The sequence below is a fragment of the Podarcis pityusensis genome, assembly GCF_964106645.2.
Source record: "Podarcis pityusensis genome assembly, chromosome: 5".
NCBI classification, from domain to species: Eukaryota; Metazoa; Chordata; class Lepidosauria; order Squamata; family Lacertidae; genus Podarcis; species Podarcis pityusensis.
Genome location: NC_138032.1, coordinates 86,732,572 through 86,752,931, shown reverse-complemented (window position 1 = coordinate 86,752,931; position 20,360 = coordinate 86,732,572). Strand labels below are relative to the sequence as shown.

The 20,360-nt window shown below is 42.9% G+C and overlaps 1 protein-coding gene across 2 annotated transcripts in view; it reads right to left on the bottom strand.

Moving 5' to 3' along the window:
• The window catches only part of SYNPO2L (synaptopodin 2 like), a 42,548-nt gene that overhangs the window by 22,094 nt on the left and 94 nt on the right, over positions 1-20,360 (bottom strand). Inside the window, exons 2-4 of one of the 2 annotated variants that reach the window (XM_081006502.1) lie at positions 19,153-19,298; positions 6,690-6,841; positions 586-1,253 (exon numbers count right to left, since the gene is read on the bottom strand). In XM_081006502.1, coding sequence (XP_080862628.1) covers positions 586-1,253; positions 6,690-6,841; positions 19,153-19,260 — 928 coding nt within the window. In that variant the 5' untranslated portion in view covers positions 19,261-19,298. Of the gene's footprint in view, positions 1-585; positions 1,254-6,689; positions 6,842-19,152; positions 19,438-20,360 lie in introns of those variants that run through there. The other variant, XM_081006501.1, reaches the window with a different exon arrangement.

The window sequence follows — 20,360 nt, the reverse complement described above, 5'->3', positions numbered from 1 at the left end:
TCTTACAGGTGTGGAACAAGTACCGTACTGGCCTGAATATAAGCCTCACTTTCCCCCCAAATTCCGACCGTGAAAAGTTAAAGTGCGGCTTAAATTCGCAACCTTACAAAAATCAACTTTTATGAGATCACTGCTGAAACAGACATATGGTAAAACAGAATGGGTGCGAGTGCCTGCGGAATTTTAAGGGAGCGGCTTATATTCAGGTGCAGCTTATATTTGGGCCAATACGGTATTATGTGGCAGCTGTAACAATGCCAGTCCCACAGACTGAAGAAGTCGAGTGGACATAAATGTTGTAAAGCAAGGATCAGAGTCTGTTGCACTTCAGGTGGAGAAGCAGTTAACGGAGCTCTCGGGTTTCCTGAGTTGTAACTTGAGCCAATACAATTATCAAAAGAAGATAATAGTAAGGTAATAGTGACCAATGCGGAATTATAACTGGAGCTGTGTGTACTCCTTAAAATTCTGCACTAAGGAAATCCAAATTATGCATGAAGAAAAGCTGAAATCTGCAAAAAGGAGAGGGGCAGGGAGGGAAGAGGGGAGAAGGGAAAGGGAAGCAGGTCTGCCAGGAACACTTACTGGCTTGTTTGGCTTTCTCTGCATAGGTGGTGGTCAGGTCTTCATCGACGGGGTGCTCCACAGGCCCTATCATGGGGATGAGGTGCCTCTCTGCTCGAATGTTCTTAGTTGCATGTGGGAGGAGCATGGCTTCTGGGGAAGGCTCTCTGTCTTCAGGTAAGGGTGGCTGCAGTAGCATAGCTTCACTCTCTGAGAAGGGGGTGTCGGTGCGGCTTCCTGGCTGGCACACTATCTCCCTCTTGGCTACGCCGCTAAGGTTTTCTCCACGTTCTGCAGCTTGCGCTGTTGCCTCGGGGGTGCTGTCGTACCCGCTCAGCTCAGAAAGGGACACTTCGTCCTGTGGCTCGCCTGCTTTATTGTTTGGTCCCCCTGGGGGAGAACGGGGGCTCTTCTTGCGAGCTCTCCGGTGCTTTTCCTGGGCAATGTTGTCAGCGTCGCTGTCGGTCTCGGCATAGTACGCTTCGCTATCAGGGGGTGAGGTTATGTTCTCCAGGGGCTGCTGCCGTCGGGGCTGCTGCTCAGGTTCCAGGGCAGCAGGGGGAACGGCCGGTTCAGGACTGCGCAACTGGGATGCCCGGCTGAGCGGTGAAGTTGGCGAGGGCACTTGCAGCTGCCTGGGGGAAGGGGAACGCAGGAGCCCCTCAACAGATGGGTTCCCACTAAGCACCCTGTAGGAAAGAAGAAGAAAATAAAATAAGAGATTCTGGGTCAGTTACACACAAGGCAACAGATGAAGAGTTCATGCAGTTATGTGGATCCCGTGCAGAATCTCCAATATAGCTCTTTTGAGAACCAAAGTCAATTTATGGTTAGGAAATTATGAAAATGTGTCACACAATGGCTAATGAAGATACAGAGAGTGAATCCCCAACCTCCTATATATTGCAGTCAGAAGGCCACTCATACAAATTAAGCAAAAATCGGAAAGGTATCTAGTTATGCATCCATCGGTCTCTCATGAAGAAGTTTAACCTCTTAGTATGAAATATGGCTTGTTAATAGTATTGGGTGAATCTGTTAGTTTCAGTTTCTCTCAGTTTCTCCTTTTTCTAATCTTAAGTTCAATTTTCCACATTGGTTTGCAAAAGAATAAAAATACTGTATTTTTCGGTGTATAAGACACCCCCATGTAAAAGGTGCCCCCTATTGTGGGGGACTCAAATTTAAGAAAATGGAGGGAGATGGCTCAGGGTTGTTGAGGTTTTTTTAGGGGGGATTGCCGATAATCGCTCACCCACACGCGGCGCGAATCCACCTTTCATCTGTCCCCTCACCAGCAGAAGCTGCCAATCGCCCGCCCAATTGCTGCAGCATCAGCCAATCAACACAAGCCCTTGACGCAGAAACCAATAACACACCAAATAGCCACGGACAGCTGAGGCAGCAACCAATCAAACGCCCACCCTATGCACTATCCATGTATAAGATGACTCTCACTTTTTAGCATAATTTTTAAAGGATAAAAATCTAGTTTTATACAGTGGTACCTCGGCTTACATATGCTTCAGGTTACAGACTCCGCTAACCCAGAAATAGTGCTTCAGGTTAAAAAGTTTGCTTCAGGATGAGAACAGAAATCGTGCTCCGGGGGCGCGGCAGCAGCAGCAGGAGGCCCCATTAGCTAAAGTGGTGCTTCAGGTTAAGTACAGTTTCAGGTTAAGTATGGACCTCCAGAACGAATTAAGTACTTAACCCGAGGTACCACTGTACATGGAAAACTACAGTAAAGTCCTCATAAAAATTCATCACCTGGAACAACACCTAATATACACATCTAAGTAATTTTCCCTAATCTGCACATTTTTGCATGGCATTTTTCAATAATATAATGCATTTTTGTATCTTATTTTCACTATATTTCATAAAATTTTGACACTGTTTGATTGTCCAAAAAGGCCCCCTAAAAGCTCTCAAAACAGTATACCAAAAAGATTAATTTGTCACAGGATTTGGTTCTAGTAAGTTGAGAAGGTGTGTGTGGCGGGGAATCTCTCTATCCACTTTCACTACCCCATTCATAATTTTATACCCCTCTATCATCTCCCCACTTGCTCACTTTCTCCCCAAACTAAAACACCCCAAATGATGTAACCTTTCCTCACAGGGGAGTTGCTCTAACCCCTTGATCATTTTGGTTGCCCTCTTCTGAATCTTTTCCAGCTCTTTTTTTAGGTTAAGCAATTGCAACTGTGCATATTATTTAGAGTGTGGTCTCAGCATATCTATTATCCATCATTTGTTAGCTTCAGTTATCAGAAAAGTAAGATATAATTTTAGTTGTTTGTTGATTTTGATATTTATCAATCTTCTATAAAATAGTTTTTAAGAAAGATTAACCCTGCAAGAATGGTGTTGAATGGGAAACAGAGAAAATGCACAATGCCCTTGGATGCTTGGAGAATAGCTAGTTCTTAACGAAAGAGAAATATGAAGCTGTTTTATACTGGGTTAGATACAGTGCATAATAAGTGTCCCCACACAGAAAAGAAACAAAACAAAAAACTACAACTACACAACATTTATAGCAGGGGTGGCTAACTCCCGAGAGACTGCGATCTACTTTCAAAATTAAAATCTGGCAGTGATCTACCCTCTTTTTTAGGGGTACAGATCAAAGTTGTTCACCTTTTTGGGGGGAGGAGAGATGCCCCGTTTTTTAGGGGGGCAGGGACTTTTTTGCAGCTCTTCTGAGGGAGGGAGCAACAGAAGCAGCCACTAATCTTATGATCGCTGGCCCAGAAGGGAAGGTGGAGTTTCTAAACTCTGCCTTCCCTTCTGCAGCAATAGACGCCGGTGCAGGGAGAAGGACCGGGGCCGGAAGGGGGCCAGCGATCAATTGCGATCTACCAAAACCTCACAGGGATCGACCAGTAGATCGCGATTGACGTGTTGGACATCCCTGATTTATAGAATACTTCAATTAGCAAAACACCATACAAACAGCAAACACACAATATACATACTCCGACAGAAAAACCGGTTAAAAGCACATCTCAACTTGATAAAGTATCAAGTTTGTACCGTGAACCCTAATTTCTTGAGAAAATTCTTTTAATGTTAGAAGTCCAACTTGAAATGAAATTTCTCAAGGAATTAGGATGCAAGTTTGGGGTCTGGTAGATAATACTGAGTCAGGCCATTGGTCACTCTAGCTAATAGTTTCCTTTGATTTGCAGTACTCTCCAGTGTCTCAAGGCTGAAATATGTATGACGTGGGAGAGAAGAATTGGATTTCCCAACATTTTCTTTCTCTTTAAAGCAGCAACCAGGGCCTCCAGTTTTGACCTAAGAAGCGGCACTGACAGCACCCAGGAAAATGTGTCAACGCCTCCTTTCTGAGCACTGTGATTCCAATCCAAATGAGAGCACCCTCCTTCCCCACTGCTGCTTTAAGAAAGTAATCAGGAAATCTGATCCTGGGTCACATCTGTTTTGGCAAACAACCAGAGGTCTTTCCCAGCCTTGCTATCCACAGTCCTTTTCACTGGAGAGCCAGGGGACTGAACATGGCCTCTTGTGTGTGCAAAATCTGACATTCACCACTGAGATACATGCAAGTAGCAGGAGGGGCAAGTACCAGATGATCTAGGATCAGATCAAGGCATTTTAAAAATAAATAGTGCCACCTTATGTGAAAATGGTCAAAATTGCCTAAGCCTACAGTGTTATGCTTTATCGTTGTTATGGCACACTAAAAGAAGCTGCTAACTGCATACAATTGATAAATGAGAAAATTGTTAACTACTTTAATTTTTATACAAATGAGCATGCATAGCAGTGTCCCATGGGTGCAACTTATCCTTTAATTAATGTTGACCTTGTGTCAGAATACAAGTCTTTACACGTTGGACATCTTTCTTAATAGAGGGCCCACAAGCATACTCCAGCCCAGAGAAGGCTGTCAAAAGACCATACAGGCTGCATTGGCACTGCTTGTGATATTGCAGGCACTGTTGCCAGGAACACAACTTTAAACTAAGGCTCAGTTGACAGCCATGAGTTTTTCCAGTTGGGCTCATGCTGACTGAGCCGAGTGGCTGGGATCTAAAGAGCTGCTCTGGTTCACTCAAGCGTTTGCATTAGCTCAGCGGAATTTTTTCTTTTTTTTGTTGAACAGCTTATCTCCATGCTTCCAGAGGGCAGCCATGGTGGCCTATTTATCAGCAAAACAACAAGGAGCTGCATTCAAAGAAGACGACTCAAGCCCACAGGGGTTCTCTCCTCACTCACTGTCCACATCTTACTCCTGATATATAAGTTACCGTATTTTTTGCTCTATAAGACTCACTTTTTCCCTCCTAAAAAGTAAGGGGAAATGTGTGTGCGTCTTATGGAGCGAATGCCAGAAGCCAGAACAGCAAGAGGGATTGCTGCTTTCACTGCGCAGCGATCCCTTTTGCTGTTCTGGCTTCTAAGATTCAGAACATTTTTTTTCTTGTTTTCCTCCTCCAAAAACTAGGTGCGTCTTGTGGTCTGGTGTGTCTTATAGAGCAAAAAATACAGTAAATAGCAACAATCTTGGTACAGGTTATTTTGGGTATAGCATTGCTAACTTTCCTGAAATATGAAAACTGTTTAACCTAACCTTTTGCTTTCTGTTTTTTAACTGCTTAACAATCTCCACAAGAGCTTCTATCTTATTTTCCCACATTTTCATATAAGTCTTTGGTGTGGTGTTGATCAATGTATTTATTTATTTATCTACCTACCTACCTACCTGGCTCACATATTCTTGATATCTACCCTCCAATGCAATTATAAAAAATATATATAAGTAAAGTAACCATAAGCCTTCAGAATGAGAACTTGGATAGATGATGCTATTACACTGATCCTATTTACACTAAGTGCTGAGCAAGCAAGAATTTACCCATGCAGCATTCCATGTAGCTGGCTTCAAATTTAAACCAGGCTCTCAGCTACTGAATGTGCAATAATAGCATGTCAATGCAACACCCGCTCAGGCCACAAGGATCACTAGTGTCCTAATGCTGTATTAGAAGGCAAGACAGCTGCGGCTTAAAAGAGACATCAGGCACTTGGAATACGGTGCAGGAAAGATTTTCTTACACGTCTGACATCTTCTTTTAAACAGGCCAGCCTGGTCACACTCTGAATGTCCAACATGTCCAAAAGCCTAATATGATTCATTCTGAGGTTTTTTTAAAAAACAGACTACATATAATGAAAAAGAGTCCCTGAAACCAGAGGCCTTTCTCCTGGGCATAGTCGGCCAATCGGTGTTAAAAAAGGACAGAACTTTCTTTATGTATGCTACAGCAGCAGCAAGAATACTCATCGCTAAACACTGGAAGACACAAGATCTACCCACACTGGAGGAATGGCAGATGAAATTAATGGACTATATGGAATTGGCAGAAACGACTGGCAGAATCCGTGACCAGGGAGAAGAGTCGGTGGAAGAAGATTGGAAGAAATTTAAAGACTACTTACAGAAATATTGCAAAATTAATGAATGTTAGAATGATGTTGGATTGAAGTTAAGTGGTTTCTAGCTGTATAGGTACAAAAGAATATGGAAAAATTGGTTTTTAATTTGTAAAAATCTAATGTTACAATATATCAAGATTGAGGATTATGATTAAAAAGGAGGGAAAGGAATTGTTGGATTAACAAATCGAATTGGAATACAAAAGAGGGAGGTATGAGGAGGTCAGGGAAACAAGAATATGAATGTAAGGCATGGAAAGATTGATCTATTTTTTTTAAAGTGTTTTTTATTCTTTTATTCTGTATTTCGTATTTTGTATTTTTCTTGTATTTTTATTTCTGTTTTTTGCTTTTACTTTTCTTGTTTTTTATGTAACTCTTTTTTCTGAAATTTTAATAAATATCATTTATAATAAAAAAAATGAAAAAGAGTCCCTGTAACTGTTAGTGGGGGGAGTAATTTTCGCATGACATTTGCATGCATTCTGGATTGAAGTAGGAGCACAGGTCAGGCATAGCTGGGAAGGTATATGAAATCACATATATAATTACATTGAACATTTAATCAAAATCAGTTTGTGCTACCTTAACAGGGTGCTGCATTTTTCACCGTGCTCAGCTGACACCAAGAGCCAACAGCTGTTATCATTTACCTTTTAACAACAATGTTGAGGATGCCATTTGAGGAGTCGATGATCTGCATGGCGCTGGCATGTGAGAGGCCAGCACATGATTTCCCATTGATGGTTACCAGTTCATCATTTTCCCATAAGCCCCCACGGCATGCTTTGCTTCTTTTACGGATCTAAAAAGGGAAAAGCAGAGAAGAGAGAGTGAAGGAGAAAATTCCCTCCTGGGCTATCAATAGGGATACCTACAGCATGACAGTTACCATCATGGAAAAGCTGAAAAGGGGGTTTGGTCAGCACACGAAAGGGGCACACTTATGCCACATCCTATATCCCTTCAGCCCATGGCCACAACCCCATCGTTGATGCGAACCCCACATAGGGAGACCATAACTCAGATGACAGCTGCTTAGTGTGTGTCGTCTCTCTCGTCTCATGGCATTCACACCTAGCCCTCACAAGGGGCAACTTCAGTAACGTGAAACGACGTAGAAAGGACATGTTGCACACAAAGGGACTACTCTGCAAAGAACGGCCTAAGCTTGAGCACAGTACCAAGACGTCTCTCCTTACAACCCTAAATGGGTACGTCAAATTGGGATAGGTAACAACAGCCTCCACTCAAATAACTGGAGTGAGTGTGGGGCTGATATATCCAAAGGACCTGCTGCAAATACCCCAAGTCTTTCCCTCCCCCTGCATTGCCATACATGAGAACCATCTTCCTTTGCCGAACTGTATTGCTCCAGCAATTTCCCAACCACAACAGTGGGGGGCAGTGTTCTCAAGGCATGGGATATACTCACCCCCCATTGGCCAAAACCAGGCACTCCACTTCCTGCCAGCTGGCAGTTAATAGCAACAACTGGGGTCCTTTCATCAGGACCTAGGTGACATGGGGAGGATAGGGTTAACCTTTCCCTCTCAGTGTGCTGTGGTCCCAATGAAAACAAACCCCTTTCCCCCAGTGTACCCCTACTTTTAAAAAACTGCATAGTTGCTGATGATGAGCCTAGCATAACATCCTGGTCCTCCGTGTCTCCCCTGCAAAGTGGAGGAGCAAGGAAAAGGAAGAAATGCCTATCTTTTTTTGGGAGGTATGAGCTGTCTAGACACTTGTTGGACCTTTATCAGCCTCTGGGGATCAGCTCCAAGCTTTTCCTGCAATCTTAAAATAGAAATTGCTCATTCCATCTGCCACATTCATCAGCACAAATGCCATCATCCTGGCCTTCCAGAGACTTTGCCCTTCCTCTGCCTCTAACATTTGGAAAAGAAAAAAAAAAAAATCTGGAATGAGAACATGAAACCTAGTAATAGAGCAACAGAGCAAACAGGCTCTCCTGCTCCTATCAAACCGAGCGGTTTCCATCTGGTTTCCTTCCCTCATTTCACCAAGTTTTCTGGGATACAGTTTGTAGGCAAATAACAAAATAAAGAACTATGTACACTCATGTGAGATGCTATCATTGGGAGAAGCTGGAGCGAAGGTATCTGCTTGTATTTGAAGAATGTAACTGACTAGGAAAAAGGTGCCTCAAGCCCAATATTTGGAGAGAAACAACTCTTTCATGGAGATATTTCTCCACAAAGAATGCTGCATGCACCATACATTTAAAGCACAAACACCAAATCATCCTAGGAACCACAGCTTATCCTTCACAGAGCTACAATTTCCAGCATTCTTAATGAACTACAGAAGGATTCTTTGGGGGGAAATGATGTCCTTTAAATGTATGGAGGATGTACACAGCCATAGACTCTCAGCTTTTCATTTGCATATTGAGGCCCCATAACCACCCTGTTCCGTAAGGTGCAAATAACTAGACACAACACAGGATATTGATTTAGGATCAAATAAGGCCACAACTTTATTGGTTACATGTCACTCCTGCCCATCTGCTGGGAGTGTTTCTAAGAATGAAGATGGCAGCGGCGGGGTGGGGTGGGGGACACACCCTACATCAAATCGGGGTATCCCTCAAGTGGTCCCTGTTGGAGGAGTAGTATGGCCCTAGCCCGCGTCTGGGTATCGGACAGGAGCCACTCCTCCTGGATTCTTTTACCCATGGAGGGGCAGGCAGAGGCTACCACCTCACCTCCAACCAAGACTAGGTTTACCCATCCGCCTTTCAAAGTTGTGACGATTGCTACGAGGTAGGCGAAAACCCAAGTGGTGGTGCCAATTAAAAAAGTGGAAAAAATTCTTGCCTGGCCCCTGAAAATTTAGGTGGCTGACATTGTCCATAGCAAGGTCAAACCATCCAGGAAAAACCCTAATCCGAGGGAGGGTGGGTGAGTGGGAGAGCGGGTGCAGCGAGAGAAAGGCAGGACAGCCCTGCCAGCCAGGCATTTAAACTTCCCCTGGGCGGGGTGCCAAGGGCCGCAATTGGTTGGTTGGTCCCACACTCAGGGGAACACCCACTAACTCCAGCCGCCATTGGCCCATTTGGCGGCAGGAATACGATCCGGCCTGCGATAGGCCAGTTTACCAGGGAGGCCCAGGTCCTGCCCGCAAAGCCACCTGCCCAAAAAGGGGGAGAACAGACTTCTCTGGATGATACCCAGTGTTACATGAATGGGATTCCACTTACACAATAGTACTTCTCCTTCCTCTTCTCTCCCCTCCAACCTTCAAACCCCCATTTACTCTGGAAGGTCCCACACAATTTAAGGGTGCAGATGGAAGAGAGGAAGGGGAAATCCTGCTGAGCAAGTAGATGGACACATCTAGATGTCACCCCCTGAAAATGGCAGCATTCTAATAGGTGTGTGCATATGCATGCCAAGGAGTTCTAAGGGGGAATTCTTAGCACCTTGCTAAAATTAAAATTCTCCCAAATCCAGTTTCCCCCCAACACTCTCATGCAATCTGGTAATTGTCAGATTTGGGGGTTTGGCAATGAGTTTTCCACCACAGAGCCTAGGGTTTGTTGATCGGAATGTTGGCGGCTCGAATCCCCGCGACGGGGTGAGCTGGCCACATGACCTGGAAGCTGTACGCCAGCTCCCTTGGCCAGTAAAGCAAGATGAGCGCTGCAACCCCAGAGTCGTCTGCGACTGGACCTAATGGTCAGGGGCCCCTTTACCTTTACCTTTTTCCTCCCACTCAGTCCTGAACCTGAGGAGTGGAGTGCTCCACCACACTAATACAGTTTTTTTAAGCTATAGAGCAGAAAGAGGAATTGATTATTTATCTTTACCTCTTGCTCCACTATCAGAACAGATCATTGTTATTATTTTATATGTTTAGGTTTTGTATACCCTGCTTTTAGTTGGATATATTATTGATTTTTTTGTTATTGTTTACATGTTTCTGTGGTTCCATAATATTCTGAACATTAATAAAAATAAATGGGGAGCAGGTTTCATATGGAACTAAAGATCATGCTAACAACTTTCTATCCCATCATGGTAGGGAAGGACCAGCCTGCACTAGCTGCAGAGTTCCAAATGCTACTCCAGACAACCTATTTATTAAGCAGTCATCCTGCTTTGTTTGCACAAAATCTGTGTGGAGATTATATGACATTGTTGTTTGTTGAGTTTTCCTTCCAATTTGTTTGCACAGACATTGTATGGTATTGCCCATCACTGCCCTTATTCCACATTTTCCAGTGCACATTCCCATCACTTTTCTTACCACATACATTCTGTGAATTTTGGGGGATGTGGGGTTTTTGTGTGTGTGCAAAAGCACCAAATCCACTTTAATTGTGCAACCTAAATTTGTTGGTATACAGCTGTATCAGACTCACAAAATAGTGACAGTCTGGATTCTGGAAGCTGGGAGTAAGAACCCAGCAGGGCTTACTTCTGAGTAAACATTGCATAGGATTACACTGTCAGTCCATTTCTAAAACCCTTACAGCAAGAGGGCAAAAGCCATTCTTAGCCTCAATTCTGTTAAATTACAATTCTGCAAAAACAAATATATTTTTAATTTTAAAAATAGACCAAGCAGACTGCTTTTAAATTTTGTACGATAACTAGGGGAGGAATGATTGAGAGGACAGAAAAATCCCAAACATACCCAGGATATTTCTACCAAACTCCACCCAGTGGTATGGATGACAAGAAGAAGCAAAGCAATGAAATGGTGAGTGAAAAAACAGAAGTGTGTGGATCCTCATGTGCCAATCACACACATTGACAAATTGGATCTAAACAACCCTATTGCAAGGCCCTCCCAAGAGTAAAAGCAGCCTAAAATCACAAAGCCATTGAAAGTGTCTGAACCTTCTCTCTCTCGATAATTCTTTCACCCCAAAAAACATAGTTTAAAGATGTTTCCTCCTAGAATTACTTCAACTCATGGCATCTCACCAGCGGAAAGATGATACTGAAAGGCTGTTTCAGAGGGTCAGGAAAAATGAAGCGAGTGAATTCAGCTCCTGCCTCTAACCTACGCATGTTGTGTTTTAAGCCTTAACGCCACTTGACAGGAATTCAATGGCAAACCCAATTTTGCTTGAAGGGGCAATGGCAACCATCACATACAATTCGTCTCTTAAGAATCTTGCACTCCTGGAGTGTACTCCTAGCAACTCTCAGCCTCCATGGCTATGAAATCTGGAGCTTGGAGCCAGATCAGAGTACTCTGGCCTAACCACAGCTTGGTCCATGTCAGGATTTATGGCAATTCGGGAACTCCAGTTTGTACGTAACTGAGCAAGGAAAAAACTCTGCAGCAAAGCTCTTCATTTACCAAGCAGTCTCCAACTACGTTGTGTGTCCCGGGCATCTAAAATCAACAAAGTCCACTCTCAGTCTTCACAGCCAGCTCCCCACACAGAGGGAGAAACTCTAAAAATAGGATGAAAGACTTCCCAACTGTTCTTGTTCCCAGAGGCAGCTTTTCAAAAACTCATAAATCCCTTTGGAACATAACATTGCCAACACAACTTGACTGACTAGTTCTCAGTTTCTTTGCAACTATAGCCTGGACTGGTATCAGTGAAAAAGATGATCTGGGAAGAGAGGACGAAAGTACACACTATATTTAAAAGTATAATGTGTACCTTAAACTTTCAAAGCAACCCACACTCTGTACGTCTGGGCTTTGCACATATTACACCTCCAGATGTTTTTGGCTACAACTCCAATCAATCCCAGTCAGCATGGTGATTCCAAGCGATGCAAAAAACATATTCCTAGATATAAACCATGAAACAAACAGTAAGGACCCACTTAAACTCACTAAGTGCAGCACTATAAAGTACTTTTCAAAGTGTGCTGCAATAAACCTTGTGGCTGACTTTATATGTGACTTCGTAATCACATACTGTGTAATCACACACAAGAAACTGAACTGATCCAAAATGCCTTCTGCTATCCCCTCTACTATTTGCTGTGTGCTGTTTGAAAAGTTCAGCTGCTGCTGTTTGTAATTCAGAAGAGTGAACCAGCCTCTTCTCGTTGTCCCATCTAAAGAATAATAAATAATAATAATAAATTTATACCCCGCTCATCTGGCAGGGTTCCCCCAGCCACTCTGGGCGGCTCCCAACAGAATATTAAAAACACAATAAAATATCAAACTTTAAAAACTTCCCTAAACATCACAAGCAGTGGAAAATAAGTCATCCTAATAGATACAAATATACTATGTGAGAGTATAATTGGATTTCCCCAGTGGAGGGGGGATGCAAATTGCAGGGCTGGCATACCCTCCAACATTTCTCCAATGAAAATAGGGACGTCCCATTCCATAATGACAATTTTACTATTTATAACCCACACATCTTACTGGGTTGCCCCAGCCACTCTGGGCAGCTTTCAACATATATAAAAGCACAATAAAACATTAAATAGTAAAAAAACTTCCCTATACAGGATTGGCTCAGGGGTTAGATAACTCCATACCCTCCAACATTTCTCCAATGAAAATAGGGACATCCTAAGGAAAAGTGGGACATTCTGGGATCAAATCAGAAACTGGGATGGCTTCTCTAAATCAGGGACATCCCTGTAAAATAGGGACACATGGAAGGTCTGGGGTGGGGGTGATACCACTATCTTTACAACAGATGCTCAACCAGTGTATGAACTGTGCATTACAAATAAGAAAGAAATACTATTTATTGCCAGAAATCCTGATATATAAAAACATCCTAATTCTTCCTACAGGAAGACGAGAGAGGAGCAACATAATTAAACAGGGAAGGATGAATACATGTGTCCGTAATGCACTGATGAGGAGAAAAGGTATTAAGCAACAGCTGTTCCACTGGAATGGAAAGGATATGTCAAGTATCATAACCCGACTCCTCCAAAAGGCTAATTCAGCAGAACCAGCAGCTGCCACAATGAGTGGAGTTTAAAAATCCATTCACTCACGGCAAGTTCGTATGTCCCATTTCCAACTGGAGTTTCTGTTAGTTTCACAAAACAGCTCACATTAAGTGTCCAATTTTAAGCAGAAAAGCAATCTAGTATTATTTAACGATCCAATTTAATCCAATCATCCTGGAAATTTCTGATAAAAGAGATCCATAAAAATCTTATGTATATCATGATAAGACGTGCAGTACGTAAGATGCGAGTTATAGATACTACCTCACCGGATTGATTCACAGAGACAATAATGTTGACAATAAAGGATTTTCTGGAACCTCCCTTTCAGAACCGCTGATGGAAGAAAATTTAAATAGACCAGATGAAAGGCTTTTGAGAATACAGCATTGGGTTCTCTGTGACAGGATAACAATATCATAGAACTGTAGAGTTGGAAGGGACCCTAGTTCAACAACCTACAATGCAGGAATCCTGCCCACAGCTGTCTTTAGGTGGGCTCCAACCACCGCTTGGTTAGTTGGCACCCGTCTGTCTCAGGAGACAATGGAAGAGTGTGCCTTCAGAGGTCAAGTCAAACCATTGGAGAGTTATAGTGCCTGCTGTGGCTGTAAAGACTTGTTACGGCAGAAACATTTTCCTCAGCTGGGGCAGATGAAGGCATCTGGTTTTGCTGCTGTAGATGCACCATAGTGTCTTCTTTCTGTGCTCCTCCCAGTGGTCATTCCTTCTCTGGTCACTGCTGTGGATACACAACCTGACTGTTTCCAGACACTGCGGTCGTATGCAAGGTATTCCTGCATGACGGGGTTAATGTTGCCAATCTTCATGTCCTGTTTGCAAACATCTTTGTAACACAGAGTTGGTGCCTGAAGCCAGCTCCCCATAGCTTTGGGAAGCTTGCCATCCCAATGTTCCCCAACTCTGGCATCAAAATCTCCCAGCAGGAATAGGCGTTCACAGGCTGGGACTCTCCTAATAGCTTGGTCTAATCTTCTGGTTAACAGCCATATGTTTTTGAACAGAGAGCATGTAAAGGCAGCTTGCTGGTTTATAGGGTTGAAGTGCTCTGTTGATTAGCATGTTATCTGAGGTTAAGCCCAGAGCCATTTAACATCCGTATGAAGCTGCTGGGAGTGGTTATCTGGAGATTTGGACTGAGGTGTCAACAGTATGCTGATGATATCCAATTCTTTCTCCGTAGTGTCTGAATTGGGAATGGCTGAGAAGGGTCTAGACCAGTGTCTGGATGCAGTGGTGAATTGAATGAGGACTAATAAATTGAGTCTGACTCCTGGCAAGGCAGAGGCTCTGTGGGTGAGTGGTTCCCAAAACCAGGAAGTCAGCAAGTTGCCTGCTCTTGGTCACACTCTTTTTGAAAAGGCAGGTGCGTAGTTTGGGAGTGCTTGTGGATCCTGCTCTGTCATTAGAGGCACAGATGTCTTCAGTGGCTAGGAGTGCCTATTACCAGCTTTGGCTGGTAAAACAGATGTGGCCGTTCCTGGGCTGGGACAGCTTGACCAATGCAGTTGTCCATGCATTGGTATCCTCAAAGTTGGAGTAGTGCAATGCAGTCTATATGGGGCTACCTTTGAGGTTGGTCGAGAAGTTGCAGGAGTGCAAAACTACTTGATTGCTTATGGGGACAAACTACTGCCAGCATATAGCACCTTGTTTGCAGAATTTACACTGGCTGCCAATCTGTTACTGAACAAAGTTCACAGGATGGTATTCAACAACTGTGTCCCACCAACACTAGAATTTCCACTTGTTCACATATAAAAGATGATGAATACATACATACATACATACATACATACATACATACATCACAATGGGGCTTACATAGCAATTCATAGTGGATTGTGCCCTTAGAAATTTGTTTCTGGCACAAATCTGTATAAATGCCCTGTTTGGTACTTAACTGGCATAACAGAACCAACAAATTAGAAAAAGGGAAAGTCTCTTGGTATGAATGAGGGAAGTTGCTTCTTATAAACAAATTCAAATATGTGTGGGTGTTGACTGCTTTGGTCCAATTTGAAGGCAGGGGGGCAGAGTGGATTAACAGCTAAATAATGCTCAAATTTGGATAGACCACAGTGACTCCATGTGCTCTTTGATGAGATGGACTATTTGGACCCAATGCAATCAGGCATGGTTTCAGTATTGGTATATAAACTGCTCAATTTCTCCATTACTTTTAAGAAGGAGCACCGGGCTTGGCTATCCCGAAGCATTTTGCTGCCTTGGGCAAAACAACATATGCTACCCTGCCTCCTAAATATGCACCCCAATACAGCAAATACCTCTGAGTCTCCCTGTGAGTAAAAGACAATAAATTAAATAACTAATGTTTGCCGCCTTTCAGTGACATTCCAAATCCACTCCCTGAGGCCTAACGGAAGAGACCAGCCCTAGTCTTCAGTTACACAGGGTTCAACATCACCCCAACATAAAATACAAAACACTAGATATTGACAAAAGAACTTGATGTTAGTAGCAGCCCAACTTGTGTGCAGACTTTTCCATTTCCCCCAATTCCACAGAGTTGCACTCTTTGAGAAGACATGGGCACCTCTCCGCAAATGGTTATGCTTCTAGGGAGGAAGTAACCCCACATCTATTTTCTCAGCCACATAAAACTGTGATGCTGCAGCTGGCTAGATCATTAAGAAAAAAGAATTGATGCTGCTACTTCACAAGCTTTCTCAAGCTGTAGTTCCCACAATTATTTGGGGGAAGCCATGACTGTTAAAGTTGTACAACTATACAGTGCAGATGAGTTTCTACATACTCACACACTCCTTTCTCTTGTCCAAGGCAAGCAAGTGTGTTCAAGGATACATTATGTCCTGGCAAAAAGACTCAAGGGGTTTTTGTGTGCAGCATGTGGTCTAGGGAGAATCCCAAGGGCAATACAGAAAGACCTGTTTAAGTTTGTGGTGCACATATGCTCTTCAGCCTGCATGTAGTATCCCATCACTAGTCACCAAAGCTTCAAAGACTGACAAAGGTCTCATTCCCTTTAACAGCTTACTTCTACCAAAGCATTTAGGTCTGGAACCTAATCTCATTTTCCAGTAACACAGGTATTTCTGGAAGCTGCATAGAGGCTACATTTGCAATAGCATGATTGCAGGAGCTAAACGATTCATCCAAGAATGTTGAATTTCTGATAACTACTGATTTGGGGGCGACAACCCTTTCCTGAAGATCTAGCAGATGAAGGGCTGTAGCATTTGGAAGAAGCCCTACTACCCCAGTGGAACTCCGGATGAAGCAGCGGAATATCTTGGATGCAGTGGCAGCTAGTGTTGGCTGAACCCTTCTCCAGCTGAGCTGCTGCACTGGCAAAATATGTGTTGGCAGAATGGCTGAAATAGGGTAGAGACGTTGGCAGCATGAGGGAGTAGCACACTGCTGTGTTCTTTTTCCCAGTAATTCACAGCCACATAGCCATCAACAGCACAACCTTACACCAGTTCACTTTCCGTCCCTGGACTTCACAGCTGACTTCCCCTCCCATTGCTCCTGGCATCTGAATGCTATCTGCTGCTGTGGCTGAGTGGTTAGGCATCTGCTCTGTAGTGCTTGAGTCCTGGGGACTCCTAATTTTTTGCCCTCAACTTTTTCCCCCCATGCATGAGAAAGATGTAAATGTTCCTCCCTTCTCCCTAATGGGGCTTAAACTGCCACCCGCTGCTTCTCAACACTATGCCCACTGGTAGTGTGAACCACTGGAAGTTGCTGCCAGTATACAGCTGTGGCTGCCCTTGTTGCGTGTCCCGTCACCCCCTTCCCTTGGGCGTTTGGGGAAAGGTTCTTTCCCATCCCCAAGCAGCTCTTGAACCCATATCCCAGAGACGATATGTGCCCATTAAGCTATGTGAGTGCTGTGTTGCAAGTCTTCCTTTCGGTTGTGTACTGTCCTCAAAAACAGTGGCTGCGAAGAGCATAAAGGGGTTTGGACCCCTGTATGGAAACCGACAGGGGTGGGAGTTACCACTGGCTGTGTCAGTGGGGTCACTGGAGGGAGAATGGTGTCATCTTGCATGTTTTTTGTAGTGATGCATGGGTGTGCTGTGGAAATACTCTCATCGTGACTTAATTGGCTTCCTTCATGCGTCACTAGCACATGAGTGCTGTCACAGCCCCCAACTGTGAGCACTGGTGAACTGTCCAGGGATGATGGGTGCATATCTGAACAGCACAGCAGTAACCTAATTCCAGTCCTGTGATAATATGAGGATTGGTTTGCTTCATTAATTTTTAAAGTTTGTGCAGTGCAGGAAGTTTTGAACAATCAACAAAGATGAATTCATGTTCTATTGTTCCTCTCTTGCTTGCTCCCATATAGGCCCACCTGGGACTGAATATTAACTCTAGAGGTCCTGTTCTAGGGGTGCTATCTTGGGACATTCATCAAGTGTGTAAAATAGATGAGGGCTTTTTCTGTGGCAGGGTGCAACTCTAGAATGCTCTCCCTATCGAAACTGGACAGACTTTTGCTTTGTGTGTCTGTTTTGATAGAAACTGAAGATGCATTTATTTCAACAGCCTTTTAAAATACAACACCTAGTTTTATTACTGCCAGTTTTAAGGTCCAAAACTGTTCAGCCTTGTTACTTTTATTTTAGTGTTGTTTGTATTTGCTTTTAGATATTGTAAACTGTATTTTTAATTATTTTATTGAATGGCTTATTTGGTTATGCTGTATATGAGTACATTTGTTTATTTTGATAATTTTCTATCCCAATCTTCCTCCCAAAGGAGCCCAGAGCAACAAACATCAAAAAATTAAAACAACTCAATTTGGTAGAACAGTGGCATATAAAAAATAAACTATGCTAATATTGCTGCCGCTGCTGCTACAATGGCTATTACATTTTGCTGCTCAGTGGGAGATAGCAAGGTACCCAGTGTCCAGCTAACAATCATGACTAGGCATGATTGAATGTTTTGTATGTTATGCAACTTACATAAAACAAGATTAATATATTCCATTAGTTTCAACATGAATCACTGCTACCTTCAGCAGTATTGCAGCATATGCATACAGATTAGATAGGTAGAAATTGATAGCTTGCACACAAGAAAGACTATAAGCCTTTATTTCAGCAGCCTGCATTTAGGAACCCTCTCCTCTTGCTGGGCATGATCAGATCATTCCATCGAAACTGTTCTTTCATGTATGATAGGTCAATACAGCATTTCTTAAAGACAGAGAGGCAGCTGACTTTCCAGAAGTTCATGAAATTTGTTCCAAACCAGAGAAGAATTTATGTAACTATTTTCATGGGACAAAGCCCCACAATCAATTTGCATACATATTCATTAATCTACAAGGGACAAATAACAATTGAGAGATACATGCACCTGCCTTGTTTAAACAAACCACAGATCTGAAAAAGCATCGCGTCTAGAGAGTTGTATGTATGTAATCTTTCTTAATTAATTTAATTGTTGAATAAATGTGCATATGGAGTAGAACAATAGTTCCAAAGCAAAATATATACTTGTTTTTACATGATGTGTGCACACATTAGGCATTTTCTCATGTGAGAAAAGGGTGAAACAGTCATTTTAAGACAGTGCTTGTCATTAAAAAATATTTTTCAACAAAGATGGTGCTTGTCATTTGCACTTTTTACAAGTACTTGCCCAACTAATCAGGAACACTGTTTTAATCAGCAGAAAATTTGTAAATAGGTTGATCTGATTAACCATTTAAATGTTGCATCCATATTTGAAACCATATTGAATCTAGGCTTCATTTTATTGAGCGCCTCATTTTCAATCCATGAGTTACATTTTAAAATGTGCCACTGTAACCAGTGCATTAGCTTACCTTAAAAATAAAAAGGATGCTAACAAAAACATTGGCTGCACAAACCAGTCCACAATACTATATGAACCTCACAAGTTATAGGTTGCCTAATAGTATCCTGAAGTCCAATTCCATGCACGTTTCCTTGGAAATAAGTCTTGTTACTGTATATTAAAACGGGTAACTACACAGTCCAAGGATGAAGGATGCATTCCAATTCTGGTGGAAGTAGTTTGAATGCATGCTTTCTGCTCTGAGAATAAACTTATTTAAATGCAGCGAAGCAGTCAAACGAGTTTCATCACATATTAAACCATTGGCCTTTCTTCACCTTTGGACGGTTAGAATATATTCCTTTCCTACCTTTGACACTTGAAGGGGTCTTTTCTGTTCAGAGCCCCCCTGCAAACGGAAGCCCCAGGGTGCTCCTCCAGAGAGAGTGACAACGACCTCTTCTTCTTCAGCTCCCATGATTTCAGCACAGTCTTTTTCCTTTGGTGACAAATGTCCTTTTCGAAAATAAAAATAAACCTTTTTTTACTCTTAAGGTATGGTGCTTTCCTCTTCCATTGCTGCAAGGAGCATCAACCTTCTCAAGTCCGTCCTAAAGCCCACTACTTCCTTTCCCCCCTCCTCCTTAGAGGTTAGTCCTGCAAGACCAATGCTCCATACCCTTCTAGATCTCCAGCTGCTGAGCAGACTATCACCAGCCGTTTTGACTCCACTTTTGGTAAGAGGCCAGAGTCATTTTGCACATGCATCTTGTCAATCTCACCCTCTGTGCTCCCCCCCCCCCCACCTCCTGGCCCGCAATAGACTCTGGATGTTTCACTAAAGCATGGCTGAAAATAGCTCTCCTCCTGTCTCTTTCCAGAGCTTTGTCTCACACTTTTCCAGCTGGGGAGGATTTGATTTAAGCTTTGCAATAAAACTTGGTATTTCAAAAGCTCCTGAAGGCAGTCTTTTGTGTTTTTCAACATGCACACAAAACCATTCAGATGTTTATGCCACCTTAGCCAAAGCAACCTTCATTTCTTTCATGCAAAGCAATGGATACCATCCAATGAAACGTTCTCCTGTGCAAGCCTGTTAAATGAAAGGGAGCTGCCAATTACCGGTATTTCAGTCGGGCCTGTGCACAAGGATTTCCCATTTGGAGTATGCTTAAAGGGTCAAAAACTACTGATAGCACAATCCAGGCCTATCATTATGTAGTAATAGGCTGAAATGCCTGAATCAATATCAGAATTGTAAAATTTCAGAGAAGCAGCCCCAAATTGATCTTTAACAAATTCCTTCATGATGACTGGACGACATGACAAAAATGTTGGAAATGGAGAAATGGAAAGTCAATACCCGCCCCAACTAGCAAAGCAAACCTATAAACACATGATAACTAGAGATATGCCTCTTCTGAGCTTGTGGAGCAACTACCATATCGAGTATATTCTCACCCTGGGCAGAGATGAGGAAATTACACAACCAGAAAATACAAAAATGACAGATATGCCCCTGGTGTTCTAGAAGACATTCCCCTGTGGAAGGAACTGGTAGAATGTGTTGATGCCCAT